General features: G+C 36.5%; 1 protein-coding gene across 2 annotated transcripts in view; it reads right to left on the bottom strand.

Annotated features, from left to right (window-relative positions):
• Positions 1-26536, bottom strand: part of LOC128237522 (cytochrome b-245 heavy chain-like) — a 161678-nt gene that overhangs the window by 47518 nt on the left and 87624 nt on the right. For both annotated transcript variants that reach the window (XM_052953104.1, XM_052953105.1), the window contains exons 9-12: positions 18240-18369; positions 13055-13147; positions 11121-11255; positions 2207-2325 (exon numbers count right to left, since the gene is read on the bottom strand). In XM_052953104.1, coding sequence (XP_052809064.1) covers positions 2207-2325; positions 11121-11255; positions 13055-13147; positions 18240-18369 — 477 coding nt within the window. The remainder of the gene's footprint in view (positions 1-2206; positions 2326-11120; positions 11256-13054; positions 13148-18239; positions 18370-26536) is intronic.

Genomic DNA, 26536 nt, shown 5'->3' with positions numbered 1-26536 from the left:
ACTATGATGGTAAAATTGATGCACATATTTGAAATTAACATAGTTTAGTATAAAGAAGTACATGTAGGTAACCAGTTAATTTTCCTAAAAAAAAATGGTATTGTGGTGTTTGATACATAATTATGATAAAAAAAGAAATGCCACACTGCGACGAAATGATCAATTATTGATAGAAGACCTTCAGTCTGTGTTGTGAGGATTGTAACTAAGCTGATTTGTTGCGTGTTGCCTGTAAGCTGATAACAAGGCTTTCTGAGTTACCCACCATGCAGCGTGCCTGAAGGTCGGTTTGTATCTAGACAGATAGCTGCTTATAGACAATTCAAGCAGTAAAAAATATGTTTATACTAATACGGCAATGGTCAATTTCTTGCTGATACTTCTTTTAAAATACCTGTCTTGAAAAACTACCATGCTCTGGCCCACCTTGACTTTAATTCTGATGATCTTCATTGATAGGGTTCTACTGGCAATGATCAACTTCCCAACTAAATTTGTCGGCTGTAGGCCCAAGCATATTCTAGATATCAATCGGACAAGCTTTCTATGTTCAAAGTTTTTTGATAAGTCCACAGAAAACCTCATGACATAGCAAGTTTTGACCCCAGAGGCATACTTTGATTTTCACAAGCAATAGTGTAAAACACAGGAACGATGGACAGCGCACCATCCAATAAAATATATAACTACTATAAACTATGAGGATTTGATAAAACTACTTTATGAAGAGCCTACAGTAACGTTGTCTCGATTTCAATCCAACACAACATGGCTTCCCATCTATGTATGAGAGTTACAGTCTTGTTTATATAAGGTGTATTCACTAACCACGAATAAGATAAGATTGTAAATTACATTATGGTCTACATGTAGTTCAATGGAAAAGTCTGATTATTTTATTCATCATTGGGTAAAAATGAAATTCTTCTAGAAACTAGAGATTGCTTTTTTTAAAAAGCGCTTGTCTCCCCTATTGTGTGGTCGTATCTGAGAATAAATAAATGATGGACCTGAAATTTGTAATTTTGGACTGGATACGAACAAAAACAGTGAAGTTTGGTTTATTCACCCATATTAAATAGTGAATATTTACTGCGACCTTGACCTTTGACCTAGTGACCTCAAAATCAATAGGGGTCATCTACTAGTCATGACCAACTAGCATACCAAGTATGAAGTTCCTTGGTGCAAGCGTTCTTTAATTATTGAGCGGAAACAAAGTGTGACGTACGCACTGACGGACAGGGCAAAAACAATATGTCTCCACATTAATGGGGGAGACATAAATAAAGAGATATAATATTTCCTTACATATAAACCTATGAAAAAAACAATTCTTACCTTAAAAGTGACTCAAAGAATCAAAAAATATAACATATAATTCCTTGTTGCAAAAAATATAAAAAATAAAAATTGACAATGCACTGTTCAACAGAAAGGGTGACCATAGAGCAAGATTTGCTGCCCTTGCTTCAAGAGTAAACTTTAAATAACTATCAAAATTTTAACAGAATGTATTTATAGTGAACTGGTTACCCACAAGGTGGGGCTTATTTTGACCCCAGGGGCATAATTTGAACAAACTTGGTAGACAACTACTAGACAATGTTACATACCAAGTATCTAAGCTATAGGCCTCATGGTTTTTGTCAAGAAAAGTTATGAAGTTTTTCCATAATGTTGCCATAGCAACCACTGTTCTGCATGGAATTCATTTCTTTGAACAATCTTGAAAGAGCACCAACGAAGGATCATTCCTGTAAAGTTTCATTAAGATTGTCCAAGTGGTTTAGGAGAAGTTGACATTTATAAGCAATTGTTGATGCTGGATGACGGAAGATCGATCACAATAGCTCACCTTGAGCACTATGTGCTCAGGTGAGCTAAAATGCATCATATTAATATCTTATTAATTGGTAAAGTAGCAGGACTGAAAAAAAGCCTTTGTGAACTTACATCTTTGAATTTAAAACTCAAATTCTTGTCTGTAGTGCCTTTCATATTTCTAGTAAAGTGCACCATGACTTTGACACTTGACCTATTTACCCCAAAGTCTACTGGCCAAGTGCATAAGTTAAAAGACTCAACCAAATGGTTAAAATTTTATTGATTGCAAACAAAAATGAGATGCCACTGACACCAGACAGAGTAATCTCTATTCACAGGCACCAGAACAGGGAATAATTTCTAGACAGAGAAGACATACTTGGGAAGTTTCCAGTTCTCCTTGAACTCAACCTCGTCAACGTGACACGCTTTGGCCAGTGCCTCTGTCCAGTTGCCCACACGCCGGATGTGCACCGAGAAATACTCATCCTCAGGCGCCTAAATTCATAAACACCAGAATATATCATTCATGCATCTCAAGACATATTACACCAGAAGTAGGATTAACAAGCAAATTCGTTGAATTGATATCCCCCACCTGATTAGGCAAAGTTCATGGTTTGGAATTGAAAAGTAGGTGGAATTTTCCTATATTAACATGTAATTTGGCTGCAGAGAAATGGACCGTTATGAACGTTGGATATAAGTTTGAGTTTGTTTGGAATTATTTGAAATAAAAGTTTTGTATATAGAGTAACATTTGTAATAGTTTCTATGAATTTGAATGATTTCAAAGTGGAAGTTCAAATAATGTCTTAAGTGATATCAATAAATAGTGGAAAATGTCCCCTCATCCAAGCTTTAAAGCAGGATGAAGGGCATTATTGGAATTAAGCCGGAGGCTGAGCATGTATACATAGCATATCATTCTGTACGTTCAACCAGACCGCTCTTTAAAAAGACGTTTAAAATAACCCGCCTTATCACTGCGCATATCCACAACCGGAAGACAAAACCATGCCGTGTCACTCTTAAAAGAATTAGTTTTAGTTGCATCTCCAAGGGGATGGGTATATGATAACCAATGAACGGCGGGTGCATACATGCTCAGCCTCCGGGTTAATTCCAATAATGCTCTTCATACTGCACTAAAGCTTGGATGAGGGGACATTATTTTCATTAAGCCTTCGGCTTTCACATGTATACATAGCATCTTCAAAGGTAGCTAAAACTATAATCAACAAAGTAAACAAAAACACCTTTCAATATTTATAAAGTAAATAATGCATTACTGAATGAAATATCCTGCTTCCTTAAAGACTGTCTATAATAAAATTTTCTGAAGTTCTTACCAGATTTCAAATGAGCAGTTTTCAAAATAGACTTCAATGAACAACCTCTATTAAATGCAGCAGAAGTAGCTGCACCTCTAAATGAATGTGCCTTGAACACTTCCGTGTCTATTCCTGCTAAACTTAAAGACAATTTCAACCATCTAGCTATGGTACTAGTAGTAACCTTCTTAAATGTTACATAAGAAATAAAGAGGGAATTTCTCACTTTCTTATTGGCTTCAATATAGTCAAGTAATGTGTGCATAGCACATAAAGATTCATTTCTGAAATGTTCAATCCTAACTGAAAATGAATCACCATGAGCAGTAGTCTTCAATATATCTGAAATCATAAACACTATAGCATCCTTTTCCACAATCATATTATTCAAACACAATGATATTAAACCAAGATATTCCCAAGAGCCACTAAAGCAACAGTCTTAAAAGTTAGAATTTTCAATGAAAGATCAGAGTTCTTGCCCAAAAACTCCAAAAATCTTAACACAATTGACACATCCCACATAGCAATATATCGAGGTTTCGGAGATTTACTAATGAAAACACTTCTCATAAACCTTCTCAAAATGGAAATATTATGATACACTTATCTACCTCATCTTGTATGATCATGTTTATCACTTTCCCAACAATATTAAAAGGGGGGAAAACATAGGGTGACATGTTTTGCCACGAGACAATGAAAGCATCAGTAAAGCTAGCGCCAGGTTCTGGAAACCACGAAACAAACTTGTTTAGTCTTTTGTTCAATCGAGAGGCAAATAAATCAACGTCAGGCCTGAAAAAATGCAAACATATCCTTTCAAATATGTCCATTTTTAGCATCCACTCAGTTGATGAGGAAAAAATTCTTGAATAATAATCTGCGGTATTACTTTTACCAGGAATATGAGTAGCTGACAAATGAATATTCCTTTCTATGTACCACATCCAAATGTTCTTTGGTAAAACATCCATATCAGAGGAAGCCATACCCCCAAATTCAGATATATAAGAAACTGCTGTTGTATTGTCAGACTGAATTTCTATATGTGTATTTTGTACATGATAATACAATGCTTGTAATGCATAAAATATTGCCAACAATTCCAAGTAATTTATCGATTTGTTATGCTTTTCTTCAGATGCCCATCTACCATTTGTATGTATTTCACTTGATAAATCAATACCTCCATAACCCAGAAACGATGCATCGGTTCTACAAATCACATGTACGGGCATGGGTCTTATCAATTTCCCATGCTTGGTTTCTATATTATTGAGCCACCACTTTAGTTCCTAGATACTAGAATCCGACAACTGAACCTTTTTATCAAAATCCATTGATCCTTCTAACCCTTTTATCTTGTTTCGTTCAAGATCTCTAAAGTGTAATTTTGCCTCAAACACAGCATAGAAGGCATTGACAATTAGACCAATAAAAGAGGCCAAATCTCAAATGGCAACAACCCCTTCTGATAATAATATTTTGGCCTTTATCAAAATCTTTTGAATCTTTTGTACAGTCAAATATACTTTAAATTCTACTGAATCCAGGATAAAACCAAAAGAGGATTCGTTGGCATGTTTTCAGAACAGACTTTTCTCTCTTATTTGTGTTACAAACCCCAAGGATTCTAACGTGTCTGTCATAATTTCTGTATTTCTAGAGCAGATTAACTATCTATGTAATGGAACATCGGACACTCTGTTTCCTGAACCAGGCATAAATAGGCTTCAAAATCTTAGTGAACAGGAGTGGCGCAATAGCCAAACCAAACGGTAAACAAATAAACTTGTATAATTGACAATTCCAAGAAAATTTCAGATACTTAGTGGAATCATCATGAATAGGCACTGAAAAATAGGCTGAAAGATCCATTTTAGTGAAAAAATCATTTCTTTGCACTAAATCCAAAACAACATTAAATGTCTCCTGTTTGAAATGATTATAACAAACAAATTTGTTTAGAAATCTAAGATTAATGACAGGTCTAAATTTGTTGTTTGGTTTTGGAACAATGAATAGAGTTGCTATAAACTCTTCTGATTCATGAACAGTTTCAACAATTGCAACCTTATCTAACAGAGAATTTACCTCATCATTAACAATTTTCCATTTTTCCCCATCAAAAAGTATCTCATTTGGGACTTTTCCTTTATATTGTTGTTTGACAAAATCAATTTAATAGCCCGAAACAGCATTAATAATCCAAGGATCATTGGTGTAATTTTTTTATTGATCAACATACAATTTTAGTTTACCTACCGAACTCTCTATTGATCATTTGGGGCTGTGGCCGTAGCATTTCGGGAATGCCGCCTAGACCTCAAACCCCTCCAAGAGCCAGTGCCTCTTGGCCTGTACTGCTCATATGGCTGGTACCTTGGCTGATAAAAACTTCCATAACCACCTAGCCTTTGCTGATATCTTAAATGACCACGAGCAAAGTTACCACGCTGTGGGTATGAATCCTTCCCAATGGAAGACAAAGTTTCACAACTTTTTATCTCTAACAATATGGTCACCAAACAATTACTTTGTAACTTCTGTTGACAGATTACATAGACCAGCATATTTTTACTTCAAGGCAGGCCTAATGATGTACCTCCTTCTCATAGAAAGATTGTATTGTGTTTGGCCAAGTATAGTCTAAGTGTCTGACAAAACACCCTTAGCCTCAGTGCCTCAACTCTGATCCTTTAAAAGGTTCACCAATTTCAAAACTGAACCAATGCCAGCAGCCACCAAGTTTTGAATATCCACCATCAACTTATCATTTAGATGTCCACCTTTATTCATAATCTTCCAAATTTCCTGATTAACTGAAGATGGTGTTGCTAAATCACAGTTGGATGGAACTTTGTATTTAGTCACCACCCCATCCATTTCACATTGCTTAGAACTAGCAACATTCACAAGTTTAGGTAATGGATCACTAACTGGCTCGCCCATCTCTGGGGCTTTCAGCTTTAGCATTCACCACCCAAATTTCGAGGAAACTTGGTTATTGTTACTGTCTGTATCAAACACACTTGTAAAATCCGGAGGAGGCAACACATTTTCTTCAGCTAGTTCCGTATCTGAAATGTCATTAGCATCAATCTGAATTTGCATCCTGGGATAATCTTGTGGAGAAAATTGTTCAAAATCATTAAATGATGAACTGTCTATCCCTAACAAACCCCGAAGGGAGTCATTATTTTTGGGAGTAAGTTTTGAAATATCAATTCCATTATTGTCCGAAGACTGCTTATCCAAATTTTTATTCTTGTCCGAAGACACTTTTTTCTTGTCCAAAGACTTTTTTGGTTTTTTATTCAACGGTTTCTTAGTCTAACTTGTAGAAATTGGAGTTTTTACCAAAGTCTTTGACTTTTTTGGAACAACAACAGATTTAACAACCGTCTTTGTTGTCGTTTTTTCCGAACCATCCGAAGAATGGTTCTTGTTATTTCCAAAAAAGAAAACACACTGAAAGACTTATCAGTATGGTCCGAAGACAAACTTACGTTGTCCTCTAATTCTAGCAAGTCCATGATACTTCTTTCTTCTAAAATGCGACCGGTCTGGTCCACGCCAAAATAAAAAGTGACTCGGCATGGTTTTGTCTTCCAGTTGTGGATATGCACATGCGCAGTGATAAGGCGGGTTATTTAAAACGTCTTTTTAAAGAGCGGTCTGGTTGAAACGTACAGAATTATATGCTACGTATACATGTGAAAGCCGAAGGCTTAATGAAAATAATGACGTTTTAAGGTACCTGTTGATCATGTTCACTGTGTGTTATTTTCAAGCTCATCGAGTTTCACTGCTATGATACTTATAATCATGTGTTCAGTCATACATGTATGAACATAATCCCACCAATCACTACAATGAAATGGTTTTGGACAAGATTTTTGTAAGATTTGACCTAGTGACCTAAATTTGTATCACATGTGACCCAGTTTTATAATTTTTTATCACATGTGACCCAGTTTTAAACATGTCAAATAGTTTATCAAGGAAAACATTCTGATCAAGTTTCATGAATATTAGACCATACATAATGCCTCTAATGTGTTCCAAAGATTTTTCTAAGATTTAAGCTAGTGACCTAGTTTTTGAACCCATGTGACCCACTTTTACAAGTGGTCCATATTTTATCAAGGGGTACATCCTGACCAAGTTTATAAATAATCTGAACAATCATTACCATTATAAGGTTCCTGACAAGAATTTTCTAAGATTTGACCTAGTGACCTAATTATTGATCATATGTGATACAGTTGTATATATATGACCAAGAGTTCATCAAGGAAAACATTTTGATTAAGTTCATAAATATTTGACCATGTATACTCCTCTAGTTTGTTCCAAAGATTTTTCTAAGATTTTCTGACCAATGCCTACCAAGATAAGGTTCCGGACGGACGAATGGAATGACGGACAACGACAAAACAATATCCCCCTCCCGAAACCTTCGATTCGGCGGGGGATAATAAAAGGGTAAAATTATTTCTGACATTTAAGTTACTTTCGGTCTTCAAAGCTTGTGAGAACTAGAGCACCACAGAGCTTATATCAACACTTGTCTGCTTCTTTTCAGTCTAAACAGGGAGCTCAATTCAACAATAGTCAGAGTTATGGTCCTTGCCTTACATGTGTGTTTTGTTTCTGGCAGCATGTGTACTAAGCTTCATTTGAATATCTTACACCGGTTTTGAGTTATGGCCAAGGTTAATGTTTATGTACGACAATGCCAACAAGGACACTTCCTCCACAGTTACTGTTTTCTTGGAAAACAGACAAGCTTAAAATGGCCTTGACAAAACATTAATGATCAAGAACACAATAACTCACTTCACACATGCCCCCAATTTGGCTTTGTCAGATTGATAACCATTTGTATAATATAAAGGAATTTATGGACAGTTGTAGCTGACATATGAAACTGAACTTGATGACTTATAGGGGATATTATGATAGGACGTTTCTCCAGTGACCTGTTTTACGTCGAGTTTGGTGTGATAACACGAATCCGATGAATTCGCAGCTCTCGACGAATACATGATTACTCAATGAATGAGATATGATGCAAGTCACCAGGAAAGTGTTCTATCATAACAGTCCATTTATATATACCTTACTATTTATTCCTTTTTATTTTTTTATTTCAATTTGATTTAAATTTACCGCTGTTTGTCAAATGTTCAAATATGAAGTGGCTTGCGCATATGAATATGTTACGTACATTTGTGTATTGAAGTCCAGGGAGGCTACTCCAGCGAAACAAGTCAAAAGTTACAGAATTCACTTTATTGAGCAAAATAATAAGAAAATGTTTCATAACTTAGCAAAATAAACTAATTGCTAATATGAAAACTATTATGAAATGTTGCAGCACAAACAAAAACAAACAAAGATAAATGGTATTTATTTTACGGGTATAAACAAATAGTCATTCCCTGAAGAAGAAACATAGCCATTTTAACAAAAGTGAATGGTCGTGGGATTTTTTGACAATCATTATATGCAGAACTGAGAGAAGCTCATGTTAATGAAAATGCTACAATCTATGATTTTTGAATTGGCTGCGACCATTAACAATCATGCTCACTGGAATTGGCAATGCTACAATCTATGATTTTTGAATTGGCTGCGACCATTAACAATCATGCTCACTGGAATTGGCAATGCTACAATCTATGATTTTTGAATTGGCTGCGACCATTAACAATCATGCTCACTGGAATTGGCAAACAACTAGTTGTCTAGATAGATCTGAAGTGTTCTCTGCCTTGTGCATATCCTCATGTTTCTTTGGATATAATTTTCTTGAACATTTAGAGGTTACTGGTGGTGTGAGTAAAATAAGATAATGTTATTTATCTAAAATTTGACAGGTTTTATCAGTTATTTTTGTCATGCTATTTTCAGAGACGTAAAAGTAGTTCCTATAGACTACACACCGTACTAGCATGATACAGAATCAGAAAAAGACAGTATGGTCACATTTTTCAATATGGAGTGCTGTAATTTCACTGGTGGATATGGAAAAGGAAATTAATTGGCATATAATAAATTCTGTTATCAAAACATATCTTGACAGATATTCTGTTACAAACTTACAACTGAGCCTAAAATGATTGCTTTGAAATCCCAATCAATATTGCACAATAACAACCTCCAAGTGTGACTTTCCCCCTTAAAGCATAAATATTTTGCGCAGCACACATTCCCATGGTTCTCTACAAATGGAAACTGATTGAATTCCCATCAGTAGTTATGGCTGGGAATCAAATAATTGCTATGAATTCTAAACACTGCAGGAACATGTTCTTTACTGGCGCCATGCTGAACCCCTTCTTATACTTACAGATATAAAGGTGAAGGGGTGCCACTCAAAATAAGATCTTCAGACACTGCAGGAAGACATACTGTCCTGGTCTGATACTGAACCCTTCTTGTACTTACAGATGTAAGGGTGATGGGGTGCCACTCAAGATGAGAGATCTTCAGACACTGCAGGAAGACATACTGTCCTGGTCCCATACTGAACCCTTCTTGTACTTACAGATGTAAGGGTGATGGGGTGCAACTCAAGATGAGAGATCTTCAGACACTGCAGGAAGACATACTGTCCTGGCCCCATACTGAACCCTTCTTGTACTTACAGATGTAAGGGTGATGGGGTGCAACTCAAGATGAGAGATCTTCAGACACTGCAGGAAGACATACTGTCCTGGTCTGATACTGAACCCTTCTTGTACTTACAGATGTAAGGGTGAAGGGATGCCACTCAAGATGAGAGATCTTCAGACACTGCAGGAAGACATACTGTCCTGGCTCCATACTGAACCCTTCTTGTACTTACAGATGTAAGGGTGAAGGGATGCCACTCAAGATGAGAGATCTTCGGACACTGCAGGAAGACATACTGTCCTGGCCCCATACTGAACACTTCTTGTACTTACAGATGTAAGGGTGAAGGGATGCCACTCAAGATGAGAGATCTTCGGACACTGCAGGAAGATGGAATGTCCTGGCCCCATACTGAACACTTCTTGTACTTACAGATGTAAGGGTGAAGGGATGCCACTCAAGATGGGAGATCTTCGGACACTGCAGGAAGACATACTGTCCTGGCCCCATACTGAACCCTTCTTGTACTTACAGATGTAAGGGTGAAGGGATGCCACTCAAGATGAGAGATCTTCGGACACTGCAGGAAGATGTAATGTCCTGGCCCCATACTGAACCCTTCTTGTACTTACAGATGTAAGGGTGAAGGGATGCCACTCAAGATGAGAGATCTTCGGACACTGCAGGAAGATGGAATGTCCTGGCCCCATACTGAACACTTCTTGTACTTACAGATGTAAGGGTGAAGGGATGCCACTCAAGATGGGAGATCTTCGGACACTGCAGGAAGACATACTGTCCTGGCCCCATACTGAACCCTTCTTGTACTTACAGATGTAAGGGTGAAGGGATGCCACTCAAGATGAGAGATCTTCGGACACTGCAGGAAGACATACTGTCCTGGTCTGATACTGAACCCTTCTTGTACTTACAGATGTAAGGGTGAAGGGATGCCACTCAAGATGAGAGATCTTCGGACACTGCAGGAAGATGTAATGTCCTGGCCTCATACTGAACCCTTCTTGTACTTACAGATGTAAGGGTGAAGGGTTGCCACTCAAGATGAGAGATCTTCGGACACTGCAGGAAGATGCAATGTCCTGGCCCCATACAGAACCCTTTTTGTACTTACAGATGTAAGGGTGAAGGGATGCCACTCAAGATGAGAGATCTTCAGACACTGCAGGAAGATGTAATGTCCTGGCCTCATACTGAACACTTCTTGTACTTACAGATGTAAGGGTGAAGGGATGCCACTCAAGATGAGAGATCTTCAGACACTGCAGGAAGATGTAATGTCCTGGCCCCATACAGAACCCTTTTTGTACTTACAGATGTAAGGGTGAAGGGATGCCACTCAAGATGAGAGATCTTCGGACACTGCAGGAAGATGTACTGTCCTGGCCCCATACTGAACCCCTTCTTTCTCATCTGCAGCTCAAACACCTTCGAAGGATGCTTCACCACCTGCATTCATGGATAAAGATTTCTATTATAAATTTTAGTAAAAAATGTTGAATCAAAGAGGCTTACAAGGTTATTTAATAGGGACTTAGGTTTTGACCAAACATGAATTCCATAGTGCAAGCTCAGATATTAAAGTCACATATTCTGACCAAGTTCCATCAAGGTTGGATATAAATCATGGCCTCTTGAATGTTCACTAGGATTTTAATAACTCACCATGTTTTCAAATCAGCAGGGCATATAAACAAACTTCTTACTTCAAACAGCTTTCATAAAAAGGTTTGTAAAGAGAAATTAAAATTCACAGGAGTTATGTGACTATCATATGCACCCTGCCTTGACACATGATGATACTTAACGATTATGGGAGGTATTTACAAACTAGAGATTGCTTTTGTCAAAAAGCGCTCGTCTCCCCTATTGTGTGGTCGTAGGTGAGAAAAAATAAATGATGGACATGAAATTTGTGATTTTTGACTGGAGACGAACCAACAGTGATGTTTGGTTTATATCACAGTGACCTTGACCTTTGACCTACTGATCTCAAAATCTATAGAAGTCATTTACTAGTCATGACCAACTAGCATACCAAGTATGAAGTTCCGTGGAACAAGCATTCTTTAGTTATTGAGCAGAAACCATTTTTAAGCTTAAGGTCACCGCCAACATATCGTATTTTACCTGAACCTTGACCTTTGACCTTTTGATCTCAAAATCGATAGGGGTCATCTACTAGTCATGAACAACTAGCATACCAAGTTCCTAGACCTAAATGATCATTAGTTATTGAGCAAAAACTGTTTCTTCACCTCAAGGTCACGGCGACCTTAACCTCTGACCTAGTGATCTAAAAATCTTTAGGGGTCATCTACTAGTCATGACCAACTAGCATACCAAGTATGAAGTTCCTGGGTGCAAGCGTTCTTTAGTATTGAGCGGAAACTGTTTCTTCAACACAAGGTCATGGTGACCTTGACCTTTGACCTACTGATCTAGAAATCAATAGGGGTAATCTACTTGTCATGACCAATTGGCATACCAAGTATGTGGTTCCTGGGTGCAAGCATTCTTTAGTCATTGAATGGCAACGAGGTGTGACGTACGGACTGACAGACAGGGCTAAAACAATAAGTCTCCCCATGAATGGGGGAGACATAATGAAATACATTGCTAGTACTATTGAAAGTGATGCAAACCCCACACAATCTCTTGTGGATTTCCTTGCAGATCCAGTTACGGTTGGCAGAGATGAAGTGCACACAAGAATCTTAAAGTACACTATAGTGTAAAAGAACAAAGGGCTATAACTCGTATGAAAATGTCTGAACAAGCATTGGGGACAGCATGCATCTCTTGACTTGATACATATATATCACACCTGTAAAGCTTGATCTTTATCCAGCAAGTGGTTTTAGTGATATGAGTGAACAAGTGCGCTTGTATGTTTTGCAAAATGAACAACCTTAATCAAGTACACATCCCCTGCCCCTTCATATGGATTACAAGTATTTTTTATATATTTGGACCTTGTGATTTCTTAGACACTCATATTCCGACCAGATTTCATCAACATTTGGAAGCACTTGTGAGTTTTGTCACAATGTTCTCAGCTTTATGTAAATGAGGGGTGATGCATTACAAATTACCGATCGTAACAGCTATCTTTTTCTTAAAATACAAGAAATGTCTCTTATATGCAGATGATATTGTATTTTATTTTTTACTGATACATGTGCAATAATGAATATATACATTAAAAAAAATAATATTCAATCGAGATCATGCCTATTACCACTTACCTTTGAAATGACGACCTGTTGATTGGAGCGGAAGAATCGCACAAATCGTTCCAACACATACAACACCACAGGACCAACAATCCACTGCCAGGTCTGTACAAAACCAAGTACAAATATCACCATACAGGAAATGCATTACAATTACCCAGTAAAAACATCATCATATACGAAATACAGTTGAACACCGCTATTCTGAACCGTTTATCCGAAATAATTGCTATTTCGAAATTATTTTTCGGTTCCAATTTTACTCCTTGTTTATTTAACTAAATTTTGAATCTTTAATCCGAAATCGATAGTCCGAAATAATCGCTATTCCGAAAGTAAAAATTACGGTCCAGATTTTGTATTTCACACATATTTATCAATTTTTATTTCAAACTGGATCATGTCATTGTTTTTCACACCATTCTGCAAATGCACTCGGGCATCGACTTGAATTGACAATGGAGCACAATTAGCACTTGTTAAAGAATGGCATTGAGCATTCGTATGTTACAAACATTGATGTCAGAGCGATTCATTTTGGTGATGTAGTGTGTATATAATTGCTGGTTAACACAACCTGAATACATCCGAAAATATCCATCTCATCAGATTCAATGAGATTGCTCACTTGACCCACTACCAAACAGTCCGTGCTATGTTCCGAATGCGTATGTGTGTTGTCAGTTTGTTTTAAATGTTTTATGTTGTTTTAATCAAGAAGTATAATAATGAATTATTTGTCATTTATTAAACAATACATCAACAAATATTTTTATATACGAAAGATCACTCAAACCGAATGTATTTTATTGGTAACGTGTGACCGACATTGCAATCTTCACTATTGTGTATTTCAGGTCATCTATAATTCGAAATATGGCTATTCCAAAATAATTAAGGGTCCCTACGATTTCCAATTAACAGCGTTTAACTGTACATTTAATAACCGAGTACAAACATAACTGTTCATGAAATACATTAAATAACTTAGTACAAACATCACCATACAGGAAATACATTAAGTAACTCAATACAAACATCATCATACAGGAAATACATTACATAACCCAGTGCAAACATAACTGTACAGGAAATACATTAAATAACCCAGCACAATCATCACAATACAGGAAATACATTAAATAACCCAGCACAATCATCACAATACAGGAAATACATTAAATAACCCAGCACAAACATCATCATACAGGAAACATTTAAATAACCCAGCACAAACATCACTGTACCGGAAAAACATTAAATTACACAAAACAAACATCACCATACAGGAAATATATTTAATAACTGAGTACAAACATAACTGTACAGTAAATACATTAAATAACCCAGTTCAAACATCACCGTACAGGAAATACATTAAATAACTGAGTACAAACATCACCATACTGGAAATATATTAAATAACCCAGCACAAACATCACCATACAGGAAACATTTAAATAACCCAGCACAAACATCACTGTACCGGAAAAACATTAAATTACACAAAACAAACATCACCATACAGGAAATATATTTAATAACTGAGTACAAACATAACTGTACAGTAAATACATTAAATAACCCAGTTCAAACATCACCGTACAGGAAATACATTAAATAACTGAGTACAAACATCACCATACAGGAAATATATTAAATAACCCAGCACAAACATCACCATTACAGGAAATACATTAAATTACCTAGAACAAACAAACATCTCCATACAGGAAATACATTAAATAACTGAGTACAAACATCACCATACAGGAAATACATTAAATAACTGAGTACAAACATTACCATACAGGAAATACATTAAATTACCCAGAGCAAACATCAACATTCAGGAAATATATTTAATAACTGAGTACAAACATTACCATACAGGAAATACATTAAATAACCCAGTGCAAACATAACCATACAGGAAAAACATTATATAACCTGGCACAAACATCACCATACAGGAAATAAGTTACATTTACAGGTACAACCATCACTTTTTAGGAAATAAATCACACAACCAGATTTCAACAACACCATCCAAGAAATACTTCACATCGGCATACAGGAAATGCATGACAGAACCTTGTACAAACATACATAACCATAAAGAAAATAAAACCATGTAAAATACACTATTACACCATACAGGACACATTTAATTACCAAGTACAAACATCACCATACAGGAAATACATTACATTAAGCATACAAACATTACCATACAGAAAATAATGACATTACCCATACAAACATCTTCAAACAGGAAACACATTACATAATCTGGTACAAACATTACCATACAGAAAATACATTAAATAACCCAGTACAAACATCACCATACAGGAAATACATTACATTACCCATACAAACATCACCATACTAAAAATACATTACATAACCCGGCACAAACATCAACATACAGGAAATACATAACATTCCCCATACAAACATAACCATACTAGAAATTCATTACATATCCCATACAAACAAAACATTACAGGAAATACATCACATAACCTGGTACAAACATCACCATACAGGAAATACATTCAATAACCAAGTACAAAACTCACCATACAGGAAATACATTACATTAACCATAGAAACATCACTATACAGGAAATAAATCACACAACCAGATTTCAACAATTCCCCCCCCCCCCCCCCCCCCGGGCGCCATGTTGTCAGGATTATATGGGCAATTGAATGAAATATGCGTGGACCGAAATGACAGCTGATTTGTCGCAGACATTGGATGCCGTTGAGGCAGTTTTAAGATTATGATCATTCAAAGTTTGAGGATAGAGGGTGTTACGACCAAGACCTTTGACTCTATGACCTCAAAATCCATAGGAGTCTTCAGCTGGTCACCAAAATTCTAAATGTTAAGTTTGAGGGCAATGGGTGCATTGACAAGTTATCACACAGACAAGCTTTTTTCATTCAAGGTCACTGTTACCTTGACCTTTGACCTGATGACCCCTAAAATCAATAGGGGTCATCCACTAGTCAGGCCCAACCTCTAAGTCAAGTTTGAGGGCCATGGGTGCAGGCATTGTCGAGTTATCACTCGGACAACCTTTTACCATTCAAGGTCACTGTGACCTTGACCTTTGGCCTGATGACCCCCAAAAACAATAGGGGTCATATACTGGTCAGGCCCAACCTGAAAGTCAAGTTTGAGGGCCATAGGTGCAGGCATTGTCGAGTTATCACATGGACAACCTTTTACCATTCAAGGTCACTGTGACCTTGACCTTTGGCCCGATGACCCCCAAAAACAATAGGGGTCATCTACTGGTCAGGCGCAACCTCCAAGTCAATTATGAGGGCCATGAGTGCAGGCATTGTTGAGTTATCACTCGGACAACCTTTTACCATTCAAGGTCACTGTGACCTTGATCTTTGACCTGATGAGCCTCAAAAACAATAGTGGTCAGCTACTGGTCAGGCCCAACCTCCAAGTCAAGAATGAGGGCCATGGGTGCAGGCATTGTTGAGTTATCATTCGGACAACCTTTTACCATTCAAGGTCACTGTGACCTTGACCTTTGGCCCGATGACCCCCAAAAACAAAAGGGGTCATCTACTGGTCAGGCTCAATTTCCATATCAAGTTTGATGACCATATGTCTAGGCATTGTTGAGTTATCACTCCGACAAGCTTTAAAATTATTTTAACATTAAAGGTCACTGTGACCCCATGAGCCCTAAAATCAATAGGGGTCATCTACTGGTCAGGCCCAACCTTCATGTCAAGTTTGATGACCATACGTCCAGGAATTGCTGAGTTATCACTCGGACAAACTTTGGTCTACCGACGGACCGCCTGACCGACCGACATGCCTCTGCAAAGCAATATACCCCTCTTCTTAGAAGGGGGGCATAAATATAACCATGTAAAATACACCATACAGGATACATTGCATTACCAACCCACACACCACATTACAGGAAATACATTACAGATTCTCAGCCCAATAACCACACAATATATTTTTTTTTTTTTCGTTAGTTATTATTACCTTGAGGTTAGAAAAATGAATATAAAAGGGAACTTTTAAAATTATTAAAATCTGCCTGTTTTATAAAACATTTAATAAAAATTGGCAAAGCAATATTGATAAAATATGGAAGATTCCAAAGTCAGAATGAATAATACCTTTAGTATGAAATAAAGATAAAAGAACACCATGCAAAGGCTTGCCCGTTTTCCTCAGTGATGAAGGGACATAACATGACAAATAGAATCGAGACTGAGAAACTATCAAGAATGATCCATCAGTGAAAATGATGGGAATGGGACTGAGAAACCAGTCAGAATGATGGGAATTGGGACTAAATGAGACAAGTCAGAATGATGGGAATTAGTACTAAGAGACCAGTCAGAATGCTGGGAATTGGCACTGAGAAACCAGTCAGAATGCTGGGAATTGGAACTGAAAAACCAGTCAGAATGATGGAAATGGGACTGAGAAACAAGTCAGAATGATGGGAATTGGGACTGAAAACCGGTCAGAATGATGGAAATGGGACTGAGAAACAAGTCAGAATGCTGGAAATTGGAACTGAAAAACCAGTCAGAATGATGGAAATGGGACTGAGAAACAAGTCAGAATGATGGGAATTGGGACTGAGAAACAAGTCAGAATGATGGGAATAAGGACTGAGAAACAAGTCAGAATGATGGGAATAAGGACTGAGAAACAAGTCAGAATGATGGGAATAAGGACTGAGAAACAAGTCAGAATTGATGGGAATTGGGACTGAGAAACAAGTCAGAATTGATGGGAATTGGGACTGAGAAACAAGTCAGAATGATGGGAATAAGGACTGAGAAACAAGTCAGAATTGATGGGAATTGGGACTGAGAAACAAGTCAGAATGATGGAAATTGGCACTGAGAAACAAGTCAGAATGATTGAAATTGGGACTGAGAAACAAGTCATCTGATGGAAATTGGGACTGAGGAACCAGTCAGAATGATGGGAATTGGGTCTGAGAAACAAGTCAGAATAATGGGAATTGGGACTGTGAAGCCAGTCAGAATGATGGGAATTGGGACTGAGAAACCAGTCAGAATGATGGGAATCGGGACTGAGAAACCAAAACTTTGCAAGACTACAGCTGTATGACAGTATTCTGTTTTTCTCAGAAGGATAGATAATTTCACATAATGCTCTTACAGAAGGACTACTCCCTGTAAACTGTGGTAGGGGACATTTAGGCTCAGCTGGAGAACCCCACTGCTCATACTTGTCTACACAATACTCTGGATCATGGTCTCCAATATTGGACTGGCCTCGAACTATCTTACTGAAACATGGAAACCATATATTGCTACAATTGGAAATGGAGATAAATGATAAATTGACAAGCATTAATTACATATCTTACATGATCAAACATCACATTCTCCTGTTAATAATATTTATATTGTATACATATTGTTCATAAAACTAGTTTTCACATTATTATTATTTATTTTTATTTTTTGCACCTGAAAAGGTCCCTCTTGTAAATGCTCAATGTGCAAACAATCTTTTATAACTTAAACAAGAGGGCCATGATGGCCCTAAATCGCTCACCTGAGTAAAAGAGTTTAACCTCTGTTATCAATATAGCTTGTTTCTCAAAGAATAATGAACAAGAGCTGTCACAGTATGTGACGAATGCCCCGGAATGTGACATTGACCTATGAACAAGTACATGAAAAGTTGATCTTGCCTTTACGTGTCAAGTAATTTTGAATTGCCTCTGAACATAAAAAAATACCACCCATACTTGACAGACTACACTCTTATGTCCTCATATTCAGCATTCCATTGTAAATAAACACTTAGTGTATCTTTCACCTTAGAGGTAGGGACATGGGTCTTGCACACGACATGTCGTCTTGGTATGTCGAACATGTGGCAAGTCATTTTAAAACCTGTCCATACAAGAGAAAGTTACAGCCCGGACATGGCAGCCTATACTCCATATTCTTATATGCAGCATTCCATTGTGAATAAACACTAAGTGTGACCTTTAACTTAGAGGTAAGGACATGGGTCTTGCACGTGACCTGTCGTCTTGGTATGTTGAACACATGTGGCAACCTATACTCTACGTCCTTATATATACAGCATTCCATTGTGAAAACACTTAGTGTGACCTTGACCTTAGAGGTAGGGACACAAATTCCAGACTTTCTCTCAACCTTTTTCACAGTTATTACAACGATACATTTCAGTAAAATATTGTTAACATTTTCACATGCTAAAAATAAACTTATTTGCCATTTTTAACATTTATTAAACAACTTGTTTAATAACATTAAATGTCATTTTCAAAGGGTTTTATTCTCAAAAACAAAACCTTTCACCTTCTGAACTTCTTAGACATTTATTAAACAACATAATTAACCTTTAGCATGCTGAATACTGTTGGCCTCTGTGAACAGTGAAGACACGGATCAGCTGGCATGATCAGGGTCTAGGCTATTTGTATAAAATTTGCTACTTGAAAACTTAAAGGCTAACCTACTATCTGTGCATAGAACAGTGTGGACCCTGATCAGCCAGCATGGTTTGGTGTCGATTGATCTCCGTATACATTACCAATTTTCCTAATTGGTGAATAATTGCATGCTTCAGGTAAATATAATCAAATATCACATTAAAAAAAAGTTTTACTCTCTGAACAAAAACTTACTTTCTGAACATTTTTCAAAGCTGCACTCTCATAGATATACTATTTTAACAACTATCATTTTTTGTCTTAGATAGATAAACTTTTGACGTAAATATCTGCAAACAAACAATAAAAGATTGCCGACAAAAGATCAGATCGCTGATTTTCATATTCCCGTTCGAAAATTTATGTTTTATGGTTTATTAACGTTTTAAGAAATATGCATAAAACACCAATTTTTGATCTTAAATATAAATATCCATGATCTATCTTTTTGCCAGCCGACTTCAAATTACTTGGTTTTCATGGATTTTTGCCAAAATCGTTCCAAGACAAAAGTAAAAAAGTTGTCAAATTGTTCAATCCGTGAGAGGGAAGCTTTAAACATTTATTGAACAACTTGAACTCATAACATCCAGTGACAATTTAAAAGTGTTCAACTCTCTTTAAAAAAATCTACTTGCATCAGTGAGCATGCAATTCAGCTATATCTGAACATCAATCTTCATGAATCCATGTTCTTTGCTTCAACCATGGGTGAAAATGCAAAATAAGTGACTTTTTTGCACAAGTTTAAAACTATTATGATGTCTACTGGCCAAAGAACTGTGGTCTTCTCAAAGTCTATAAATACGAGCAAGATCAGTCTAAAGGCATCATTCATATATCCACACTTGAATAATAAATATTTGTCAGGCTGTGTAGCACTTCGCAGACTAGTGAGATCATTGCAATTAGCATTCATGTATGGTATTGACAGCGTATCTCAAGTTTATTTTAATGAACTAGGGCCAATTTCACAAATTAAAATATCTTTCGATGAATGCAGAGATCGCTAATATCCATGATAATTAGCATACTGTAGATTAAAAAGATGGTTGCATATAGCACTCACGATTATTTCTGACAGCGTATATAAAGCGAATCCCGACAAACTGCAGCCAATTTCTTGTTTAAATTAACTTTTAAATACAGACGGCAGTGCAGACACAGCTACTATGACAAATAAACGCTTGCATGTGGTAACGGAAACCGTCTTAGTCTCATTCAGCCGCTCTGATCAGAGTCAATTCAATACAGAACAGTGTCAGATGCAAGCGTTTTGATGATGGAGAGTACTTACTTCTACTAGTTTCGTACCCAAAACGGTTCGAACTTTAGTACTTTTCCCGGCTTTTTCCCGATTTTAACCTACAATCGCAAAATTCAAGGCATTTTCACGACCGGGAACAGACTTTTCGATATTCCCGACTTTTTCCCATTTTCCCGGGAGCGTGGGAACCCTGCATACAAGAGAAAGTTACAGCCCGGACAGGAAAACCTATACTCTATGTCCTTATATGCAGCATTCCCTTGTGAATAAACACCCAGGTGTGACCTTGACCTTAGAGGGAGGGACATAGGTCTTGCACGCGACATGTCGTCTTGGTATGTCAAACACACATGGCAAGTTATTTTAAAGTATGTCCATACAAGAGAAAGTTACAGCCCGGACATGACAACTTATACTCTTATTATCTTATATGCAGCATTCCATTGTGAATAAACACCAAGCCTGGCCTTGACCTAAGAGGTATGGACACGGGTCTTGCACACGACACATCGTCTTGGTATGTCGAACACATGTGGCAGGTTATATTAATATCTGTCCATACAAGAGAAAGTTACAGCACGGACACGAGTTATTGAGCCAGACACACGAACGGAAGGATGGAAGGGCAGACAGACGGACAGACAGACAGTGCGATTTTAATATGCCCACCATCGGGGGCATATAAACGTATTGGTCAAACATGTTGCCTGGATAATCACTGACAGGACATGTCACAGTTGCCTGCACACTGACAGGACTTGTCACAGTTTCCTGCACACTGACAGGAATTGGTGATTGACTGCACACTGACAGGATTTTGTTCAGTTTGTTCAACAAACAGTGCATAATCCAATAAAACCAATAAACTGCCTGAAGCTCTAAAAATAAAATATCAGAACACATTCAGCACCTATCCATTGCTTCTTCCATCTATGCCAACATCACATTCCTTCACCTTTTTAAAATCTTTTTTTTTTTCTTTAAATCCATAAAAGCTCAGAAGATCAGATTGTAATAATCTACATGAAGTTCAATGGAAAAGTCTGATTATTAAATTTATTATTAAGTAAAAATGAAATTTCTTCTAAAGAATTGTGTATCATAATTATTTGAATCTATGAACCCAAAAAATGAACAATAATTACCTTTAAGTGACTATGTTGAAGACTTAATAAAATTTAAAATATATTCCCTTGTTACTAAAACTAGAAAGTAGTGAAATCTCCAACAGAAAGGGAGACCATATAGCAAGACTTGCTGCCCTTGCTTCAAGAGTAAACTTTACATAACTATTAGATTTTAACATTTTGGCCATTTTGTTGCTGTTGTTGATCAATCATGACCTTTGGTGTATTTTTGTACAGGGTCACCCAAGTAAGCTTTCTGTAAAGTTTAATTGAATTTGGACTGGTAGTTTTAGAGCAGATGTTTTATTAAAGCAAATAGAGAGTTGGCCATTTTGTTGTTGCTGTTGTTGTTGTTGTTGATCAATCGTGACCCCTTGTTGTATTTTTGTAGAAGACCATCCAAGGCAGCTTCCTGTAAAGTTTCATTGAATTTGGAGAGGTAGTTTTAGAGGAGATGTTTTATTAAAGCAAGACATGATGACAGCCATTTTGTTGCTGTTGCTGTTGTTGTTGTTGATCATTCGTGACTCCTTGTTGTATTTTTGTAGATGATTACCCAAGGAAGCTTCCTGTAAAGTTTCATTGAATTTGGACTGGTAGTTTCAGAGGAGATGTTTTTTTAAAGCAAAACAGGAAGTTGGCCATTTTGTTGTTGTTGTTGCTGTTGATCAATCGTGACCCCTTGTTAAATTTTTGTAGATGGTCACCTAAGGAAGCTTCCTGTGAAGTTTCATTGAATTTGGCCTGGTAGTTTCAGAGGAGAAGTTTTTTAAGCAATTGTTGACGGACTGAAGGACGGACGGACGTGTGTGCGGAAGGACTGACGGACGGACAGACGCTAGACAAAGACGATAATAATAGCTCACCTTGAGCACTTCGTGCTCTGGTGAGCTAAAAAGTAGGTCAAAAGGTCACAGTCAAGGTCATCAAAGGACAACATTGATATCAGTTCAAAAAAGTGTACACATGGTCCAAATTTCATTGTAATATCTTGATATATGGGACTGACTTTGACCCCAGGGGCATAATTTGCATATTTTGTTAGAGGACCACTATATGATGCTAGTTACAAATTATTAAAGGACTGATCTCAGCGGCTTCAGACAAGAACATTAAATTTTTCAAGAATTGCCCTCATAAGTCCACTAAACACCTTTGGGGCATGGCCAGTCTATAGACCACAGGGGCATAATTTGATGTTCACAAGCAATTGAGTTAAGAACAGACACACAAGTCACGGACAGTGCACCATCTGATAAAATCAACACACTGCCTTAGAACTTATATGAACTACCCACAGGACAGATCTGACTCCAACATACCTGAGTTTTCCTTCATTATACATGAATTAAATTCTTGATTATATAAGATGTATTAACTATCCACCCAAATTATTAGATTGTAGCTAACAATGCATTATGGTCTTGTTAAATGGAAATGTCTGATTATTAAATTCATTATTGGGTAGGAAAAAAAAATCTTCTAGAAAATAAAGAAATATAATAATTATTTCAACCTATTAACCTATAAAAAGGAAAATAATTACCTCAAAAGTGACTATTTTGAAGAATTCATAAAATATATAATCTTAGCCCTTGTTTCTAAAAGTAGACAATAATTCAATCTCCAACAGAAAGGGAGACAATATAGCTAGATTTGATGCCCTTACTTCAAGAGTAAACTTTACATAACTATCAGATTTTATGTTTAAACCCACGAGTTGAGGCCAATTTTGACCCCAGGGGCATAATTTGAACAGACAACCACTTCACAATGTTACACACCAAATATCTAAGCTCTAGGCCATGGCAACAGAGTTATGCATGGAATTCATTTCTTTGAACAATTTTGAAAGAGAACCACCACAGGAACATCCTATAAAGTTTCATTAAAATTTTACACTGCGAAAATGTGTGACAAAATTATTCAGTCATTTGTAGTTTGTTTGTTTATTGTTTTTTTGGTGTTTTTTTTTTGGGGGGGGGGGGGGGGGGGGTTCTTGGAGGGGTGTCAGCAGGCCCAGACGGATTAAGATTTCAGGAGACCTGCTATTGATATATATGTAAACCTAACCCACGACTATGATATTCACCAAGAAGTTCATTATTTTTTCCACTGTTAATTCCCACACTTTTTCATCTTAGTGAACTTATTTTCTTGCAAGTTTGCAACAATTTTTCCTTCTTTCAAAGCTTTAATTTTAAAGTTTATTGCTTTCAATGTGTAATGAATTAAATCATTCAATTGTTCAGGTATTCATATGCATCTGAAACATCATACCATTGTTATGCATTCAATGATGTTATTGTGTCTAATTGTACTTGAACACAAGTTATCAGCATTACTGGTATACGAATTGTTACAAAGCTTTATATTTATGATAATGAAAGTGCTTTTGTTTAATACACATTGAATACAATTACGGAAAATGTATATATGTGAGAAAAACATATTTCATTTTATTCCAGGCCATTCTGCAAAACCCAAAACTAATTTGGGTAATTGTACTTTTCCAAACAGAACAGAACCAAATAGTTAAAGAGCAGTGTTCGACACTAACGGGGTCCCGGGATCCCGAGGACACCAATTTTTCAGGAGGGACACCTGAACATCGAAGTCCGGTATTCCGTCGGGACACTTAAATTTTTGACTGATAAAGGCTAAATATCAATAAATAAGTAGCATTTAATTAATTTATTACCTAAATTCGGGCTCCCCTTAATTTCTTGACAGCACATGTCAAAACGATATTATTAGTTATCATTATCGGACTCATCAAAGCGAAAGAATAGCTGACTATTTGACTATAGTTACGTCATCAATCTATAAATAAACAGGTCATTTCACAAGGCGCATGCAGTTTAATGCTTCCGTTTTGTTGTTTACATTTTAAACAAGGTCAGAGCTGACAGAGATTTATTATCGGTAAAATACTTATGTGGAATTGTTTTGCTTATGTGTCAGAACCGCCCAAAAAGATTCCAACTCTGGTGATACCTTTTATATAATCGAGTATTTACAGTAACATTTACGACACAAAAGAACAGCATCATACATTCAGCATTCTTTGTTAATTGGCATTCAACTTACCAATATTCTTTGTTAATTTTAAAGACATATATTTTATGCTTTGATAAAAAAATAATAGAAATAAAATTTGCAGGGTTTTATTCATTAATTCAATCAATTTATAAAATTTTATGACTTTTTGGCGCGAAAATTAACATGTATACACAATTTTTGGTCGTCTGCTCTTCCAGTATGCACTACAACTATTGGGCAGTCTGATTGATTTATCAACAGCTCTACTAAATATTGATTGGAGTTTTCACAAGCCAGATGTAATATTCCTACTGTTTCTTAATGAAAAGCACCCACATTTGACAAGACCCTAAACCATGATGTATTTTATGTGTATTTTCCAAAAATCTAAAAATAGTAACAACATCAAGTTTTTGTTTACATTGTATCCATCTCTGTTTTTGACTGAAAACAAAAGGGACTTAAACATTCTCCCGCTTTTGAACCCAATCTACCAACTTAGAGACCAAAATATACCTCACTGCCACTCAGTGCTACTAACCTGTCATTACATGCTGCTGAAAACATGTATAATATGGTGGTGTATACTTGCATCACAAATTGAAAAGTAAAAGGATGTTGAATTTAATATTAAAACAGGCTCAACAATGAAAAAAATGTAAAAAGTGGAAGGGACTCCTAATTTCAGGAAGGGACACCTGATTTCAAATGTTGGTGTCCCTTCGGGATCCCTTGGAAAAATGGTTAGTGTCGACCCCTGCAAAGAGTTTTATAGGACATTATTCTGTTAAAAACAAAATGAATGGCAGGGCTAATAACAGGACGAAACGAGAGATAACGCAATATCAGGTTCACCACGGATTATCCTAGCATGTTTTAGGTACGTATAAATATGTGTTCTGTGACATAAATATCTTTTATATTACCTTGTAATTCTTAGAAGGGGAATCCATATGCATCTTAAACATCATTCAATTAGTATGTATGTTATGACTTTATATTGATTATATTTGCACTACACTTTATAACATCAACTTTAATATGTGTTTTAGTACTTTTTTTAGTACTACAGCATGTGCAATGATTTCCCGCATTTCTTGTGTAGGTGAGTAATGCTAATTTTAGGGTCCCCCTGCAAGATTAACCATTTACAGCACAACTGCCCAAAAATGGATTATCTTTTTTATTGTAATAGTTTTATACTAGATGAAGCACATAAATTAAGACTGCATTTAATTTTAAAATGCCATTTTCCTCTTTAAGTAATAAAAAGTTTCCACAGTAGTGTACCCAAAAGGAAGAAGTGTGCAATCGCTGTTGCTTGTCTTCTCATCTTTATAAGCAAACAGCCTTAGTCAGAAGTATATCAAGATAACAAACTATGACCTGTCACATATTTCTACTGAAATATCTTCCTTTCTAACACAATTCATTTGGTCACTTCTAAAGCAAATTTTCATTGATTGGGAGTAAATTCTGTTGTTACAACAATTAATATAACAAAATCAAACCTATGTTATCTAATTAATTAAGGATGTTGGATAGT

The sequence above is a fragment of the Mya arenaria genome, chromosome 6, assembly GCF_026914265.1.
Source record: "Mya arenaria isolate MELC-2E11 chromosome 6, ASM2691426v1".
In the NCBI taxonomy this organism is placed as follows: Eukaryota; Metazoa; Mollusca; class Bivalvia; order Myida; family Myidae; genus Mya; species Mya arenaria.
Note: the sequence above shows the minus strand (reverse complement) of the source record. Positions and strands in the feature narration are given on the sequence as shown.